Source organism: Callionymus lyra, chromosome 2 (assembly GCF_982586985.1).
Source record: "Callionymus lyra chromosome 2, fCalLyr1.hap1.1, whole genome shotgun sequence".
NCBI lineage: Eukaryota > Metazoa > Chordata > Actinopteri > Syngnathiformes > Callionymidae > Callionymus > Callionymus lyra.
Window position 1 is genome coordinate 37,475,102 of NC_141819.1, and position 16,511 is coordinate 37,491,612.

The window sequence follows — 16,511 nt, forward strand, 5'->3', positions numbered from 1 at the left end:
TTTGCCTCCAAAAGAACCGCAAGATTGTCGTCGACGTCACGAGGCGTCTCTGGTCGAGAGCGAACGTCGCTTCTCTGTGGAGTTGAATGTTCTCCCCGCGCATGTGATGGTCATCTTTGAAGGTCGAAAGGTCAGAGGTCTTGGATCACAAGTAGCTCAGTGTATTTCTTTCAACAATTTCTTTGCAAAGCAGAGAAGTCAAAGGTTCTGGAAGAAGATCCCGATTAAAAATAAAAGCTAAAAGACTTGATTATCATTATTTAAGCAACACTGGATCATAAACAGCTTTAAAACAACATTTCTAATAAGAACACATGTGATACGACACCTCGTGTCTGTGACCTCAAGATGTTAGAACGATTTAATGAAGGAAAAAAAAGGAGAAACTAAAATTAAATCAAGGGATTTGTAGTCATGACATAACATCAGTTATGTTGTGATATTATTAACATATCAATATGATATTAAATAACTTTCATCAACCATTGTTTTAGTTATATCAGGAAATACTCACTAAAGTACAAAACCAACAACAACAGAGCTGGTAAAGAGTTGAACGAGTGATGAATAACATTGTTTAAGAAACATTTTAAAAATGTAGTTTGCTGATGGCCGTATTAATAGAGTCATAGGGCCACATGAGGCCCCTGGTCCATACCTTTTCCCAGATCAGGTCTGTAAAGAAAAATCTTCTTTAAATTGATAAACAACTTTCTTCCGAAGACGTGGACTGTTGGATTCATAGATCCCAGGATTCATTAGAGGTTCCTCAGCTGGAGAGCCTCTGCTTGTCACTGAAAACAACCGTTCTCACTGACGGGGATTCATTTGAAAACATCAAAATCACTCAAAAGCCATGAACCACATCATGTTAATGATAAACCGGACAAACTCGACCTTTGATTAAAAAAATGTTTTTTAAAGGGGTCGTCCTCACACTTGTATTGATCACACAAATTCTAGTGGTTTAATAAAAGAAAATGACACGTTTAAAAGTATTATTTGTACGAGCGTGTTCGACCTTGCAGCCCTGAGGTCAGTGCGGTGTGTTGGTGCTACAGGAAGGTGCTGAGTGTGTTGTCCACGCTGGCCAGGTGTAGATACTCCGGCTGCTCGTGTCGCCGCTCGCCCTCGTCGCCGTGGCGATCCACGTCGCTCTGACTGGAGAGCGTCTTCTTCCTCCGCACGGAGCCTCGAGAGCGATGCTGCAGGCAGGCCAGGATCATCTGGGCCAGATCCTGCTGGAGCCGCTGGAAGTTCTCTCTGGAAAGTAAGATCCAAAATATTATTTTAGGTGAAAAATGTTATTATTTTGTTGACTCAAGATTGAGTGAAATAATGTAACATGTCAAATATTAAAACTTAGAAAATAATTAAATGATAATAAAAAAAATTAAATTACAAAATTCTAAATAGTTTAATTAAATCATTTCTATATTGAAAGGTTGATTATTTCGTTTTTTTTTGTTTTTTTTTATAATTAAAGAAACAAATTAACATTTTCAATATTTGTTATTTACACATGGAGTTTGATATTCTTATTCCAATGATTAAAAAATAAATGTTTTAAAATATTAGCCTTTTAAATTCAATATAAAAATGTTGGCATAATAGTGACAACTGACTGATGCTTGATCGACCTTCAGCCAATCATGCGTCTTCCAGATGATCATGTGACGATGTAGAATCACCGGCGTGGATTCATCATGGCGAACAAAGCGACGATGATATTTCAACTAATTGTAGTTTTAAGCTCTAGAATATCAAACTGTATGTGTAAAGAAAAAGTATTTATTTTGAAAATATTCAATAAGAAAGTCAGCTATTAAAAAGTAATTCAACATTTGAATATATAGAAATTATAACAGTTTCAACGTTTGAAATGTAAATTCAACCCTCAAATATATAGTGTTTGCAGTGATACACTTGAATAAAAGTAAAACAACAAACTCACGTTGTAGGTGGGGTCGGGAGGTCGTAGTCTTTCCCCGTCTCTCCGGTCAACCAGTAGGTCATTTCAGTCCCTTTACCCTGCAGACACACTAATGACTCCCCTTCCTTTTTTTCCTTCTTTATTGAGGACAATCCGACCGTCTTTACCTTTAGAAAAGTTTCTCCTCGGACCTCATACTCAAACTTGCAGTCTGTTCTCTGCAGGATGTCAATGGTGGGCCGACTCACGTGAATCCTCAGTGCTGAAAGTTCAAAGGTTATTTCAATTGTCAGTTTATTTTGAGGTAAATGAACTCACGATGGCCGGACGACTCCATCCTGGACGCCGTGTTGACCGTGTCTCCGAACAAACAGTACCTGGGCATCTTGACGCCCACAACTCCTGCGGCACACAGACCTGCACACCAGGTCACACACATCTTTGTTTCTAATCGGTTTCTTCTTCTCCCCGTCGTCTCGCTTTACCCGAGTGAACTCCGATGCGTATCCACACGGGAATACCAGGCAGGTGGCGAAGCTGGAAGCTGCCCATGAAGGACAAGATATCCAAGGCCATCCGGCAGATGTCCACGGCGTGTCTGTTTCCGTTCCTCCTCGGCAGCCCTGATGCCACCATGTAGGCGTCGCCGATCGTCTCCACCTGCGTGAAGCCGAGCAGAGGGTTTGAAACAATGGCATCAGAAAATGAATTTAATGAAACTTTCTTAAGCTTCGAATTATCTTATGGAATAATTGAATAATTCAATTATATCTATATTGAAAGGATTTTGTGAGTTTGTTTTGTGTTTTGTGTTTTTTACATTTTCAAAATTATTAAATTTTACACATAGAGTTTGATATTTAAATTCCAATTATTCAATAATAAATGTTCCAAATAAAAAAAAAATGTAATTCACACCTTTTTAAATTCAATATAAAAATGTTGAAAATACCTTTTCTTTGGAATCCACTATAATAATTGACTAAAGCTGCTACGTCGTCACATGATCATCAGGTGCTCTTGGTATTGTCTGGTGAAGCTATTATATCAACAAATTAAAATTGAATTTTAAATGCTACTAATTAAAAATTTTCAATTTTTCAATTGAATTTTTCAATTTTTCTAATTAAAATATCAAACAGAAAAATATGTGTGTTTCAACATTTGCAATGTTAAGTTCCGTTCGCTTCTGTTGACCTTATAAACGTCATGGTGGTCCAGGAAGCTGTCGAAGCCCTTGTAGATGTCGTTGAGCATGTCCACCACCTCCATGGGTGTGCTGTACTGGCACAGGGTGGTGAAGCCAACGATGTCGCTGAAATAAATGGTCACCTCGTCGTACAGCTCTGGCTCCACCGAGCCCGTCTCCTTCAGGCTCTTGACCACCGGGCTGAGAGGAGGACACAAGAATTAACTACAGTTCAATTAATGAACCTTTACAATGAATCATGTGACGAAAATCAAAACTAAGATGTTTTAAATATTTAAAAAAAGAAGAGTTGAGGCTGATGACAGAGTTCTGGTGGAACAAGGGTCCAACTGTTCCATTAAAGGTCCTGTGAGTTTTACCAACAAGCAGATCCATCCACTTAAATGCGCCGGATGTTGTGACAGTCCCTCTGTGAGTGCACCGGGTCACTCTATTTTAGGAACCCTTTCTGTTTACCCTCATCTGGACTCGCATTTCCTGCATAAGTTAATGTTTTTATTATTTACTTTTTTTTTATTTTGCTATTATGTACTTTTTATTGTACATGACATTTTTGCACAGCTTCTACATTTGTACAACTAGAATCATTCTATTTACATTTAGTGGTGAATTAGAGGTTTTTGTATCTGCAAGAATCAGCGATACGATACGTATCCCGATACAGCGGTAACAATACAATATATTGTGATACTATAGTAACAAGGATATATTTGTATTGTTGTCGCGTACTTGACTCTGGTGTTACAAAATTCACAGACAACATGACTCTTGATGAAGTTGTAACTACTTTCATTTGTTTTGAAACCAAAATATGTCCAAACATCAGCTTTAAAAGCTGCTGGAGTCGACTGTATCCTCTTGTCCTCAGTCATTACCAGGATCTCGCTGGATTTCATTATTCCTTTAGCTGCAGAGGTCGCAATTACTGCGGCCTTCTAGTAGCTGGAAGTTCAATTGCAACACAAAGATTAACAAATGCTTTAAATATTTGCATGTACATTGTAATTAATAAAAGAAAATACATTTAAATATTTTACGTTATATACAAATTATTGACACAGGTACCATAAAATAACTATGATAATAATACAATATGATTTAACCGGATCAGTTTAGTTTTTACGCACTGTTTTCTGATGAAAACAGTAAAAATAAAACTAATGTCAGTCAAAACCAAAAAAATGTCTTTCAGACAGTAATGATCAATAGAACAGAAATAAGAGAAACAAAACTGTTCTTTCTTTTGGAAACTAATTCCTCACGGACCAGGGTTTGGAGCCCAATTTTCCCTGAACAGTCATTTATTCTAAATGTTGCTTTTCCTGACTTGAAGACTGGGCTGAGCTCCTCAGTGAAGTTTTTTTTCCTATCAAAGAAAAGCTATTGATATGCTCTCACGAAAACACACTTGACCTACTTTAAGAATGTAATCTTAGCTGTATTATTACGTAGCTGTAGCAACCAGAGAGAAAACATGCTGGAGCAAGAAGAACCAACCCTGGCAGCAGCATGTAGTTGAGGCAGTCGGCTCGGTCCCGCTCAGCTTTGTACAGAACCGTCCTCTCCTCCACCAGGTGCTCCAGGTTCCGGGAATACATCTGCAGCCGCCGGATCATGTTGTCCATGTAGCTCTCGTTGTCCTCGTTATGGATTTTACTGATCGTAACAAGTTAATAACAAATAAATGATACACACTTTCTTCAGATTACTTCTTTGACAAACTCACCTGATAATTTTCCCCAAAAAGTTTTCAACTTTTTTAAAGTCTGGCCTTCTTTCAGGATCCTCCTCCCAGCAGTTTTTTATCCATGTGTACACCTGTTAAAAAGAAATAAAACATTATCATGAGAATATATCCACAAATAACTAACTACGATATTTACAAGCTTATTTAATTGTTAGCCGTTAGCTTTAGCAAAGAGTTAACAGCAATGAAACATCAAAATAATCGTTAATTATATTATTTTATTTTTAATGCTTCTTCCTAAGAACAATAGCACTTATTTTATTGTTAAAGAAATACAAATGTATATTCAAAAGCATATTTCAATTGTTAGCAGTTAGCATAAGCAACCCAAAGTCAAACTAATAGCTAAATATAATGTTTTGCTAATATGCTACTTTATAAAAACAATTTTTACCACATTTTAAAATTATTCTTAAAGTGTTGTTGACTATTCATGCCTATTTAATAAATGAAAAAGTATATAAGGAAGTAAAGTGGCTGAGCTTAGCTTATTAGCATCTATTTGAAGTTCACAGCACTACACATTTTATTCTCTAATATATTGTATCAAAACAGTTAAAACACACACACACACACACACACACACACACACACACACACACACACACACACACACACACACACACACACACACACACACACACACACACACACACACACACACACACACACACACTCACACTCACACTCACACTCACACTCACACTCACACTCACACTCACCTCATATTCTTTATCTGAAACTGTTCCAAAGTTAAGATCTGGTCTGAAGAAGGAACCGATGACCCTGGACAGTTTCTCTGTCATTTAACAAAACATTTAAAACAATATAAATTCCAGGTGCATTTATTAAAATAATTAAACAGAATTTAATTTTTTTCAGATTAGACTTAAAAAAAAAGATGTGCGTGTTTCACCTGCTCGGTTGCAGCAGAACTTTGTATAAAAGGTGGATTTTCTCAGAACGATCTCATGTGCAATGACAGCAAAACTGTAGATATCTCCCTTCTGTGAGGTGCCCTCTGTGCGCAGGTGCTCCGGTGCCGTCCACAGGTCTGCAGAGAGCAGGATCCTTCACAATTAAACCGTCACAAATAAACCTGCAGATTTACCTCTGCCGGGACTGAGAAAGCTGTTGCAGCCGAAGTCTGTGATCTTCACCACCATGCGGTTGTCCACCACACAGTTGGTGGATTTGAGTCGACCGTGGACCTGGATGTCGCTGGCGTGAAGGTAAGACATCCCCTGGAAGAGTTATGAAGAGGTTAATGCTCATGAACATCACTGACCCAAACATGTCCGACATGAGAGCTGACTCATGGCTCGAGAAAAGGTTAGTTCTGAAAAGCCAAGATAAACGTCTAATGGATAGAGCGGAGTCAGGGAACATATGCAGAGTAAATACGCTAATATTATATAACAAATACATTCCGTCATTATTAACCTAATAATATATGCTACTATCACTACAAATATTGGTGTCCCGTGTGAGGCAAGCTTTTCCCAAACTTATTCTAAACATTGTCTTACGGGAACTTAGATGTTCTGTTATTATGAACCTAAAAAATATACTACCATCACTACATATGGCTCCTGCAGTTGGACCATTTCCTACAGGAAGGAAAAGACTTGGAGCCGCAAAACCCTTTACGACATTTATATAATTCCATATAATGTTCTATTTCTTTGTTTGCCTTTATGCTATATATATAAACTATAAATAAAACATTAGTAAGTGATGGTTCAACCAAAAGTCAAAATTTGAAAAGAATCAACCTTTAGTCGACATGAGGGTGAGTAGAAAATGTTTATGAGTGATTGTTCTTTTTTAAAGTTAAAATGCATTTTCATTTTAATGTAGCGACTGGAGCTCAGATTTCTTCTTCTTCATCTTGGTCCAAAGGACACTTGAAAACGTCCAAAAAAATTAAACAAGTCTATACTATAGGTTTTTAGTGGATTATACCTTAATCTCTCATTTTGAGGCTTCAATACAAGTGGGACGTTACAGACGAGCACCACGGAGGTATTACAATGTTTTTAAGTGTCTTTTTGGACAAATATATGAAAAACAACTGAGCTCTAGTTGCTACATTAGTATTAACTTACATTTTTAACTATAACTCTGATTATTCTGAGATTATTATGAAAATAATCCCAACCCTGAGTGGACATGAGGGTGAGATCAAGATCAATGTGCTCCTGTGGCTCACCTTGGCAATGTCGTACATGACGGAGATCTTGAACTCCCAGTCCATGAACGTCTCATCAGGATAAGAAACCCTGTCGTTCAGCACATACTAGAAACAGAGCGAGAGGTGAAATTAAATTTCATAAAACCCATTCTATACAAGAATACATGTCAAAAACCCATCTTTTCAACATAACTTACAACACCTGACAAATTTCTTCTTTTTTTTTCTCCAACCACTCTCCCCTCCCCCCCTCTTATCTACTCTTTGTATTGTTCTTTTTGCGTATCTGTCTGTATACATGTCTGTATTGTATGTACTGTATTGTCCCTCTGTATCCTTCTTGTTCTGTGTCTGTGTACCCAGAAAAGCGCTTTATAAAACCTATGTATTATTATTATTATTACTAATATCTTAGAGAGATTTTAAGCAAGACTAGTTCACTTGTTCCATCATAATGATGCTAGATTTGAAGATATGTTTTTTTATCAATAACTGTCTCTGTTATGTTGTGATGCGGTTATCTTTTCAAATGATGCTAACCCAATAATTTATGACCCTTAAATTACATGAATTACTTTTTTAAAGATGATCATGACGAGTCACCATCAGCAGTCGTTTACAAATTGTACAGCAGCTAAAGAAAAAGCAACGGTATAAACAAGCTCTATGTTCAATCAAAATGGGAGCGGGAGTTTAAAATGAACTAGTATCTCAGGGAGACAGTCTACAAGCTCCAAGGTTGGAACAAAAAACAGAACATTGTGTCACATTAAAACCTCATCTCACCCTTAGTGACCCTCGCTCTCCATACTCGAACACCCCGAACACGCCATGATCGAACTTCACCGTGCCATAGAACTTGGTCAGATTATAGTAGTCGATCTGCATGATCTACGAAGAGACAGAGATGCAGGCGACACCGTTTTAAAAGCACCGAGTCATCTTTCATCTCCCGTCTTACTGCGTTCAGCTCTATTGTCTCCGTGTCGCTGAAGTTTCCGTCCGAGTGTTTCAGCTCCTTCAGGATGACGACCTGAAAATAAAGAAGAACAATAAACATCCTTGTGTCGCTTCAGAAGTTGTGGTTTCGTTGTCTCCACCTTCTTATCGTATTGTGCGCGCCAGATTTTGAACTTGCTCGCTTTTTTCCGCTCGTCCTCAATCTGAAGATGTTAAAAGGTGGATTAAACATGTCGACTTGAACAACAAGGATCCGTTTGTCTTCTACCTTCAGAGACACGATATTCATCTCACTGTCATCCAAAGGTGCGATCTGCTCAGAGGAGATGTGTGACCAGCGTTGACGTAGAAGTCGATCTCTTTTGGTTCGTCTGGTAAAAAAAAACTAACATTTTAGGAACTTTTCTAGAAGAAGTGAAAACTATGTAAGAAATATATCAGAGACATCAGAATATTGAATGGTTCAATTTATTTAAATTATTATATTTTTATTAATTACATTTATTGTTGAAAAGGATTGGAACTTAGATTTTTTTTTTACATTGAAATTGTGTTGTTTTTTAATCATTAAATTACTGTTTGAAATCATTTAATTAAATAATTTCTATCGAAAACATTTTTTGTAATAATTAAATTGTTTCTTTATTGAAATAATTTATTGAATTGTCTTTTAATTATAGAATTTAAAAATTGTAAAAATATACTGGTATTTATAATTGTGCAAATATTTTGTATTGAATTTAAAGACAACACAAAATGTATAATTTTTTTTTTTTAAGATTTGAATTAGAATACCAAACTCAATAAGTATATTATTTTAGTATTATTTTTGATATTATTATTATTATTTTTTAAAATAAACTATAAAAATATTACATTTGAAGTAAAAGCTAATAAAAACATTTCAATAAAATTGCACTGATATACTTCCATACAAATGTGGATATTAATTCTCTCATTCAGAAGTTCAAAAAATGAAGCGTCTCCATCTAGTGATGGTCTGATGAAGCTTCATGAAGCAGTGTCATGTTGTTTAGAGGTCAGTAGGTGGCGCCATCAGTTTAAAAATGAAGTGATGAACAGTTGTTCAAAACAAAGGAAAATAGTGCAGAGACCGCCATCTAGTGGACTCTGAAAATAATTACACTGCTTCATGAAGCGTCATCATCAGTAAGTAACAGTTTTTGTAAAGCGCCTTTCTACAACAACAAAACAAAGTAGTACAACAATTAGTTTGAAAATTTGATTTGACACCATCCCCACCACCAAGAACTTTTACAGTGAAAATAAAAATCACACAAAACACCTGAAGTCACAGTATACGAGTCATTCAACTAGTTTTAAGTTGATGTGTCATTACAGGTTTTATGAAAATATTTTAGCACAAAAATACTTAGATACCCAAAACTACCTCGAGCTGCTTTAATGATGTAATGACACAGCAGAGCTCTACCTTTGGCTTAAGAATAAAGAAAATGTCTGTCATGTCGAATCTTTTGATCACCTGATATAAATGGTGGACTCACCGGTAGAAAATGAAAGCGATGGTTGCCACCACAACTACAGTGACAGCCAGGACGATGACGATGAAATTATGGTTTGGCACGCCTTTAGATGATATCACCAATATCAGAGCAGGTATTAGTAGTAGTGAGTGCGAGAGTTTGTGTGCGTCGGTTTACCAGTGTTTGGCTGTGATTCTGGGAGTCTTGTTCCCCAGATGAACGATGGGTCAGGGTCCATCACAGTCGTTCTGTTGTTTTCGGTGTCAAATGTCAATAAAGTTTGATACTGAAAGACAAAAAAACGTGTATTATTAAAGCAGTTCATGATCACTTAATTAAGAGTTAATTGTGAATCAACCTTGTAGTCATTTGTGGTGTAAATGATGTTGAAGGTCACGTCTCTGTCTCCATATTTATCCAGACGATAATTTCCCGCTTTCCCTGCAGAGAAACAAAACTAGAGACCTCTAGTGGTGTGTTTTATAACCAATAAACTCACTTTTTTAAACTGGTGGAGCGTTTATGTAAGTATATCTGCGCTATTAGAATATGAAATGGTTGAATTGAATAATTGAAGTTTGAACAATTGAAGGTTTCATTTTTTACTGCTTCTCAAAAATGTAATTAAAGAATTTGAACATTTTCAAAATTATTATATATATTTTTTGCACAGAGTTTGATATTCTTAGTCTAATAATTCCAAAATATTTTCTAAATAATTTTATTTTTAGATTCGTAGTCTTTAAATTCAATATTAAAAATGTTGACAATACTAAAATAGTACAAAGCTAAATGATCAAACTTTCAGCAAATCATGAAAAAACACTTATATTTGAATTAGTTGAAAATAGAATATCAAACTGGTTTCATTTGGAAAATATTCACATTTTTTAATTTAAATATTAAAACAAATGTAACCTTTCACATTAGTAATGATTAAAATCAATTATTTAAACGTAAATTTAAAGCTTAAAAACATGTAAATTTAAAAAGATCTTTCAATATTTGAAAGGTTAAATTCAACCATTGAATATTCAGATGACACTGATTTACTTCCATAATGGTTTGTATCTAAGAAACCATCTAACTCCAGCATCAAGCAAAAACTGACACATTATGAAATGACAATTTTCTAAGTTGTTTTTTTTAATCTTTATAGAGGGAGATGTTGTGTAGGGTCCCTCCAGTAGACGTGTTCTATCTCTAATCTCTCACTGGAAACACAGGCGTCCACGTAAGGTCCTGATAGCAACACTCCCTCCAGCCCATTGAATCATTCACGACTGTCACTCTTCGTACCGTCAAAGGAAGTGTTCCGGAAGTACTTTGCGTTGACGAACGACATCTGCTGAATATGTGACTGAGGCTTTTTTAAAATCTCTCTCATGACCCGACTGATGAGCAACACCCCGTCGTAGTAGGCTGCCATGTAGTCGTTCATCTGTGGATGAACATAACAGTGATTTCAGACTCATTAGCTTTAAGTCAGACCAGGACTTCCCTCCTACCGTGTTGTTGTCTTTCAGGTCAGGGTTGATGGTGTAATTCCTGTGGTTGGGCATCGTCACAACCAACACGTTCTTCATGGCAGCCATTGATGACGTGTTGGTGTAATATTGGTCACTACGGACAGGAAAGGTAAAGAGGTTCATGCATTCTCAGGGTTTATATATTTATGTAAATACATTTATACTAACTGAAAACACAGCATAAAAAATACATTTAAAACCAAATAACTCAAGAAACTCTGTAGAGTTGGGGAGAAGAGAGCAAGTTTTGAATTGAAATATAGTTGTTGTTTTTTTGTTTTTTAAATAAATAAATTCAATAACTTCTACATTTACAGGTTAAACTCCTTTTGCATTTTAATAGTTAATTTAAAAAAAATCTGAATTAATGCATGGTTTACATCGTATATTCCAATAATTAAAAAATACATTTTCTTCGTTATTAGAATGAGAGTATGAAACTCAATTTGTAAAAAAAATATATATAAATAAATCCAAGTTTGAACATTTGAAAAGTTAAATTCGACCTTTCAATATTCTGATGGCACTGATATATACTTCCATACGGACCTATTATTAAGCACGTATAGCAAGATATGTGGAGAGGTTTCTTCTTGGATCAGCAACTAAATAAACATAACTAATTGAGGTTATATTTTCATCCTAAACATTCTTTAGACAGGTGAGCGATGAATAAGATGACAGGAGGTAAAAGAGTAATACTGACTTATAAAGATCGATCAGAAGGAAGAGGACATCGTCTCCAAACGCTTCAGCAGTTCCATTCTTCATCTCCAGAACATCTCCTGGAGATCCACACATGACGAAGACTACAACACAACATCAGAGCATCACTAGCATGTACACGTTGTCCTTAAGATTTAGTCGTAAAAACAAATGTTTCATGATATAAAAAACAGCTTTGATGTAGTCAAATACCAGAGAGATTCTAGAGCAGGGTCTCAGACTCCATAGGTTGGTGACCCCCAGAAGTCAATACTAGTAACTGGTCTTTTCAATAGATTATTAATTATCGATTCTGTTTAGTTACACTGTGAGTTTGGGACATTTTTTGTCTAATTACTGTTATATTACATCATCAAATCTAGATAAATAAGAACATAAATTCATCATGGTGGATTCCAGAGCAAATGTATTTTCTTATGGCAACATTAAAACAACAATTTTTTATATAAAATTAAATTTACAAGGCAACATGTTAAAATATACGTATATATATATTTCTTTATTAAAATTGGATTTGAAAAATGGTAATGAGTACAATCTTAAATCACACCATTCAATATTCTAATTGTTTTCCTTCCTAGTCAAAGTTAATTTTTTGTGGCCTCTTAGCAAATGTAATTGACGGCCCCTACTATACTGCGGTACAGAATCATCTTCTGATATGTCCCGACAAAGAAGATCAAGTAATAAAATAATACATTTTATTTGTCGTGCACTTTCTAGTCTAACAAATAATCCCAAAGTGCTACAGAAGCAATGGGGTTTAAAAAAACAACAACAACAATCACAGAAGATGAGATACAGTAATAAAAACAATTATAGATTAAAGGATTTTTTTTTTAAAGGTAGGTTTTTAGACCCTTTTTGAAATGGTTGGTTGACTGAGGGGCCCTCAGGTGTTCCATTGTGCTATCAAATATTTAAAAGAATCCAAACTTACTGTCGCTAGTTCTGTTCTTGGGGAACTTGAGTGCGTCCACCAGGTCTGCTTGCCTCCGTAACATGCTTCTCTCAATGTTAGCCGTCATGTTTCTCTTCTCCAACGCATTGATGTACCTGGTGGAAGAATCCACTCCATTATTCTTCTTCTCATTTCTGATACAACTTCTCTTAAGAGAAGGAATATCCCAACTTGGAAATTTTGATTCTAATAATAAGTAATAGGGTATATCAGTGCCATGAGATTATTGGATGGTTTAATTTAACATGTTGAAACTTTCATTATTTTATTGAAATGTTTAAAAAATGTGAAGAATATATTTATTTTAATAATGAAATTTAATAACTTCTAAAGTGAATGGTTGAATTAGTTTGTATTGAATAAGATAATACAATCATTTGTAATTTGTGTATTTTTTTAAAGAATAGATTTTGAAAAAATTAGAATGTCTATATATATAGTTTGACATTCCAATTCTAATATTTATAGCAACATTTTTATTGAATTTAAAAGGCTGCAATTAAAATTATCAAACACTTTTTGTTAAAAAAAAAAGAATTCTTGATTTAAAAACTTTCAATAAATTAATTATTTAAAAAAAAATCTAACTTAAGAAAAACATTTCAATAAGAAAATTCAAAGTTACAACAGTTGGTAAATGCAACCATTCAATATTGTGACACTGATATACATACATCAATGTTCTCCTACTAACCAAAAACAATGCTCCGTGTTCTGCGGTATCTTGTAAATGTACACGTTCGACCACTCTGGTTTGATCCGATTGCTCTCGGTCAGGAAGTTCATGGTGAAGTCAAAGATCTTGCGCGCTGGCGGCAGAAGGCGCTGAAGATTCTGGGTGTAGTCGCAGGAGGCGGAGAAGCTTCCAGCCGAAAGAATCGGTGTGCTGAGCTTCAGGCCTGTTTCTGCGCTGGATGAGAAAGCAAATCATTTAAAGTATCTTTTCACTTGAAAAACAAAACAAGATATAAATGGACTTACCTAACCATTTGAAAAGTTGCATAGTTGCAGGTCGGTCCGAGAATGGCACAGCCCAGACTGTCTGACTCCTGGATGTTTTTAGAAACATAAGCTTTAGGCAACATGCTGCCTTTATGTGAAGTTGATTAAAAAACTGATATTGAGGGAGGCGAGTGTGTGTATGAATGGTTGTGTGTGTTTAAAAGTGGAATGAGACGAGATAAAGAAGCTGGTAAACAGCTATAATGTGAAGTGTAATCCTCTCTTAATAATAATAATTACAATTAAATATAAAATATGATGAAAAAATTGTCTCCATTTGATATAACTTGAATGAAGTCCACTCACCAAGAGGTCCTTCAGCATGTCCACTCCCTCACACGTGGTGCTCCAGCAGCCCTTCTGTCGATAGTAGCTGGTGTTGAATCCTCCAAAGTTGGCCGTGAGGTTATATTTCACCTCTTATGTGTTTTTAAGGAAAAGAAAAAAGAAGAAATGTAGAAAACTGGAGTTTAGTTGGATGTTTAAACATGCAATTAATAATAATATTAAAAAACATTTGTATTTTTTTACATTAAAAAAAATAAATTCACTGCGTGTGGTCCTAAACCGTGTGAAAATATGCACTTTATTGTTTTTCTAGACTATCATTTATAAAGTACTGGCCTATAAATCAGAATGAAAAGTTTGTTACAATTACAGTTGACAGATTGTAAGGGTTTATGGTTTTTATTACCGTTACAATTATAAATAATGATTTATAACCTGGGTGTATATTAAGGGGAAAGGATTTATGATTTTGCCCTATTTGCAAATGACACAAATTAATGATTAAAATCTCAATAAACAAGATAATCATGACACAAAGATAATCTTACGGCCCAGATCCATTTTCTTGGACAATAAAGGTAAAAAAAAAGGATATAGAAATAAAAAGTAATACAATTCTGAGTTGCTAAACCATTTACATGTAAATAATTGAATGTTTTTTTTAATATATTTTCAAAATGTATGGGTTTTTTTCACATGATATTCTAATTCAAATGTTTAAACAATTAATTAAACATTTTTTAATTTGTAGCCTTTAAAATGTAATATATAAAAAAAATAACATGACTGTGGTGTTATTCCAGATAGAGAAGTTCAGTGGGGATGGACTAGAGAACCTGGAATAAACTGACGTAGTCACAGAACACATTTTTTTTATAAATAGAGCAAAAAAGGAAGTTGGGTTCTGATCCAATCTGAACCAAAACGAGGATCTTATGAGTTAGACGGCAGCTCTGACCACTTCTCCTCAGTGCTGCCCTCCTACTGTAGTTGTTGATCATTTAACAAGAAATAGTTTAAGCTATGCTACTTGTGATTTATTAGTTACATCATCAAGTATCCAACAATAGTTCCCGTCCTGATTCTGAAATCTCTAAATTAAGTTCATAAAACTGCCAATAAGTGAGTCGCTAACCATAAGCATCATTAGCAACATAGCATTTTTAATATTCTTATTAAACTACTGTTGTAGCTGACCATTGAACTCAATATGCTACATAATTATTGCATATTAAACACTAAGTTTTCATTTTGTGACAAAGACAAAATTGTTAATTTTAGTGTAAGGACACAAAGTCCACAGATGTTGGTAGCTAACTGTTAGCGTCATTAGCAGACTTTCAAAAACAAATCCCTAGCATAGAGGAGTCTCAGAGAACGTAAACGAATACAATTATTTAAAATAAAAGATGATATAAATAAATTCATTCTATAATAAGTTTTTTGTTTTGTTTTCAAAAAGTAAATATCCAGAGTAGATCTTACCATTTCCAGCATTCATGATGGAGTCTCTCTCGATGGCCTTCAGGATCTCTCCTTTCACGTACTTCAAGCTCCACGGAGACTCTTCGTCGTCCAGCAGCAGGACGTTGATCGTCACTCCTTTTAAACAAATCCCCCGACATGTTGCCGCCAGGATCCCGACAACACACCACCATAGCTGCCGGTCAACTGTTCCCATTCTCAGCTCTGTGTACCCCCTTTTTTTTTAAAGAAGAAGATCAGCGTCCGATGACCGTCATCTGTGTTTTTACTTCACTCTTTTCTATCTTTTCTTGTTGTTGAACTCGGAAAATAATCCTGGATTGTCAAGCTGGACCGACCAGTGAGAAAGGACTCATCGATCCTTTTTCCTCATACAAGTCCACTTCCTCTTTTCCTCACTCACCTGCCCTTCTCTACTTGTTAATGTACAACCTGTCAAGACACACAAGCCAACCTCCCTACTGTTGTCGTCTGTCAAGGACACTCTCGGGTTATTCAGGAGAAAATCCACATTGTTTTGTTAACCACTATTGTCTCTCTAAGAATAATTAAATGACCCAAATAACTCTAAATAACCAGAGTAAAACCTCTAAGAATCTTCATTTTGAGTTTTAAGGTCTCAAAGGTCCTCTGTATTATCTCTTGAAGCACACGTTCTGCACAGGCTTCACCATTTTTCCTTGTCAATCTGACTGATGGTGTGTCTATTCCAAGCAGGTGAATAAATATTTCAAAGCCTACAAATTCGAGCCCGGATTCGGACCAGAAAGTACAGAAAAAGAGAGGAGCAAAGGTTGACTGAGCAATAAAGGAGAGGGCTGATAAGATTGCTGTAAAACACTCTCTCACAAACACAAACAAACAAATGATGCTCATTTAAAACTTGAGAATTGTTCTGTTAACCAGTCATGAAAAAAAACACTGATTTACAAGCTTCTGATTCAAGGGATTGTTTTTCTAATACGTCACAC

The 16,511-nt window shown here is 35.4% G+C and overlaps 1 protein-coding gene across 3 annotated transcripts; it reads right to left on the minus strand.

Moving 5' to 3' along the window:
* Window positions 1-59: 59 nt before the first annotated feature.
* On the minus strand, window positions 60-15,894 carry gucy2cb (guanylate cyclase 2Cb). 3 transcript variants are annotated; one of them, XM_087784981.1, is made up of 27 exons: window positions 15,541-15,894; window positions 14,074-14,186; window positions 13,747-13,814; window positions 13,460-13,675; window positions 12,745-12,860; window positions 11,785-11,887; window positions 11,058-11,172; window positions 10,849-10,990; window positions 9,908-9,990; window positions 9,727-9,835; window positions 9,571-9,652; window positions 8,313-8,415; window positions 8,185-8,247; window positions 8,046-8,117; window positions 7,871-7,975; window positions 7,103-7,189; window positions 6,002-6,134; window positions 5,807-5,944; window positions 5,613-5,689; window positions 4,870-4,961; window positions 4,641-4,799; window positions 3,131-3,323; window positions 2,419-2,593; window positions 2,252-2,350; window positions 2,101-2,195; window positions 1,955-2,031; window positions 60-1,263 (listed from the first exon to the last, which is right to left on the minus strand). In XM_087784981.1, exons 1-27 carry the CDS (start codon window positions 15,734-15,736, stop codon window positions 1,056-1,058), a joined length of 3,219 nt encoding a protein of 1,072 aa, XP_087641107.1. In that variant the 5' UTR covers window positions 15,737-15,894; the 3' UTR covers window positions 60-1,055. The 3 variants fall into 3 exon arrangements, with proteins under 3 accessions (XP_087641107.1, XP_087641108.1, XP_087641109.1); XM_087784982.1 differs by lacking the exon at window positions 15,541-15,894 and having other exon boundaries at window positions 13,752-13,814; window positions 14,074-14,161; XM_087784983.1 differs by lacking the exon at window positions 15,541-15,894 and having other exon boundaries at window positions 13,460-13,670; window positions 14,074-14,161.
* Window positions 15,895-16,511: the final 617 nt, after the last annotated feature.

Excerpts from the sequence above, each read along its gene's own strand:
- gucy2cb (XM_087784981.1), bottom strand. The coding sequence starts at position 15,736 with ATGGGAACAGTTGACCGGCAGCTATGGTGGTGTGTTGTCGGGATCCTG. Across the intron at positions 11,173-11,784 it reads CTTCTGATCGATCTTTATAA|TGACCAATATTACACCAACA; the intron begins GTCAGTATTACT and ends TCCTGTCCGTAG. Across the intron at positions 8,248-8,312 it reads TGAATATCGTGTCTCTGAAG|ATTGAGGACGAGCGGAAAAA; the intron begins GTAGAAGACAAA and ends TAACATCTTCAG.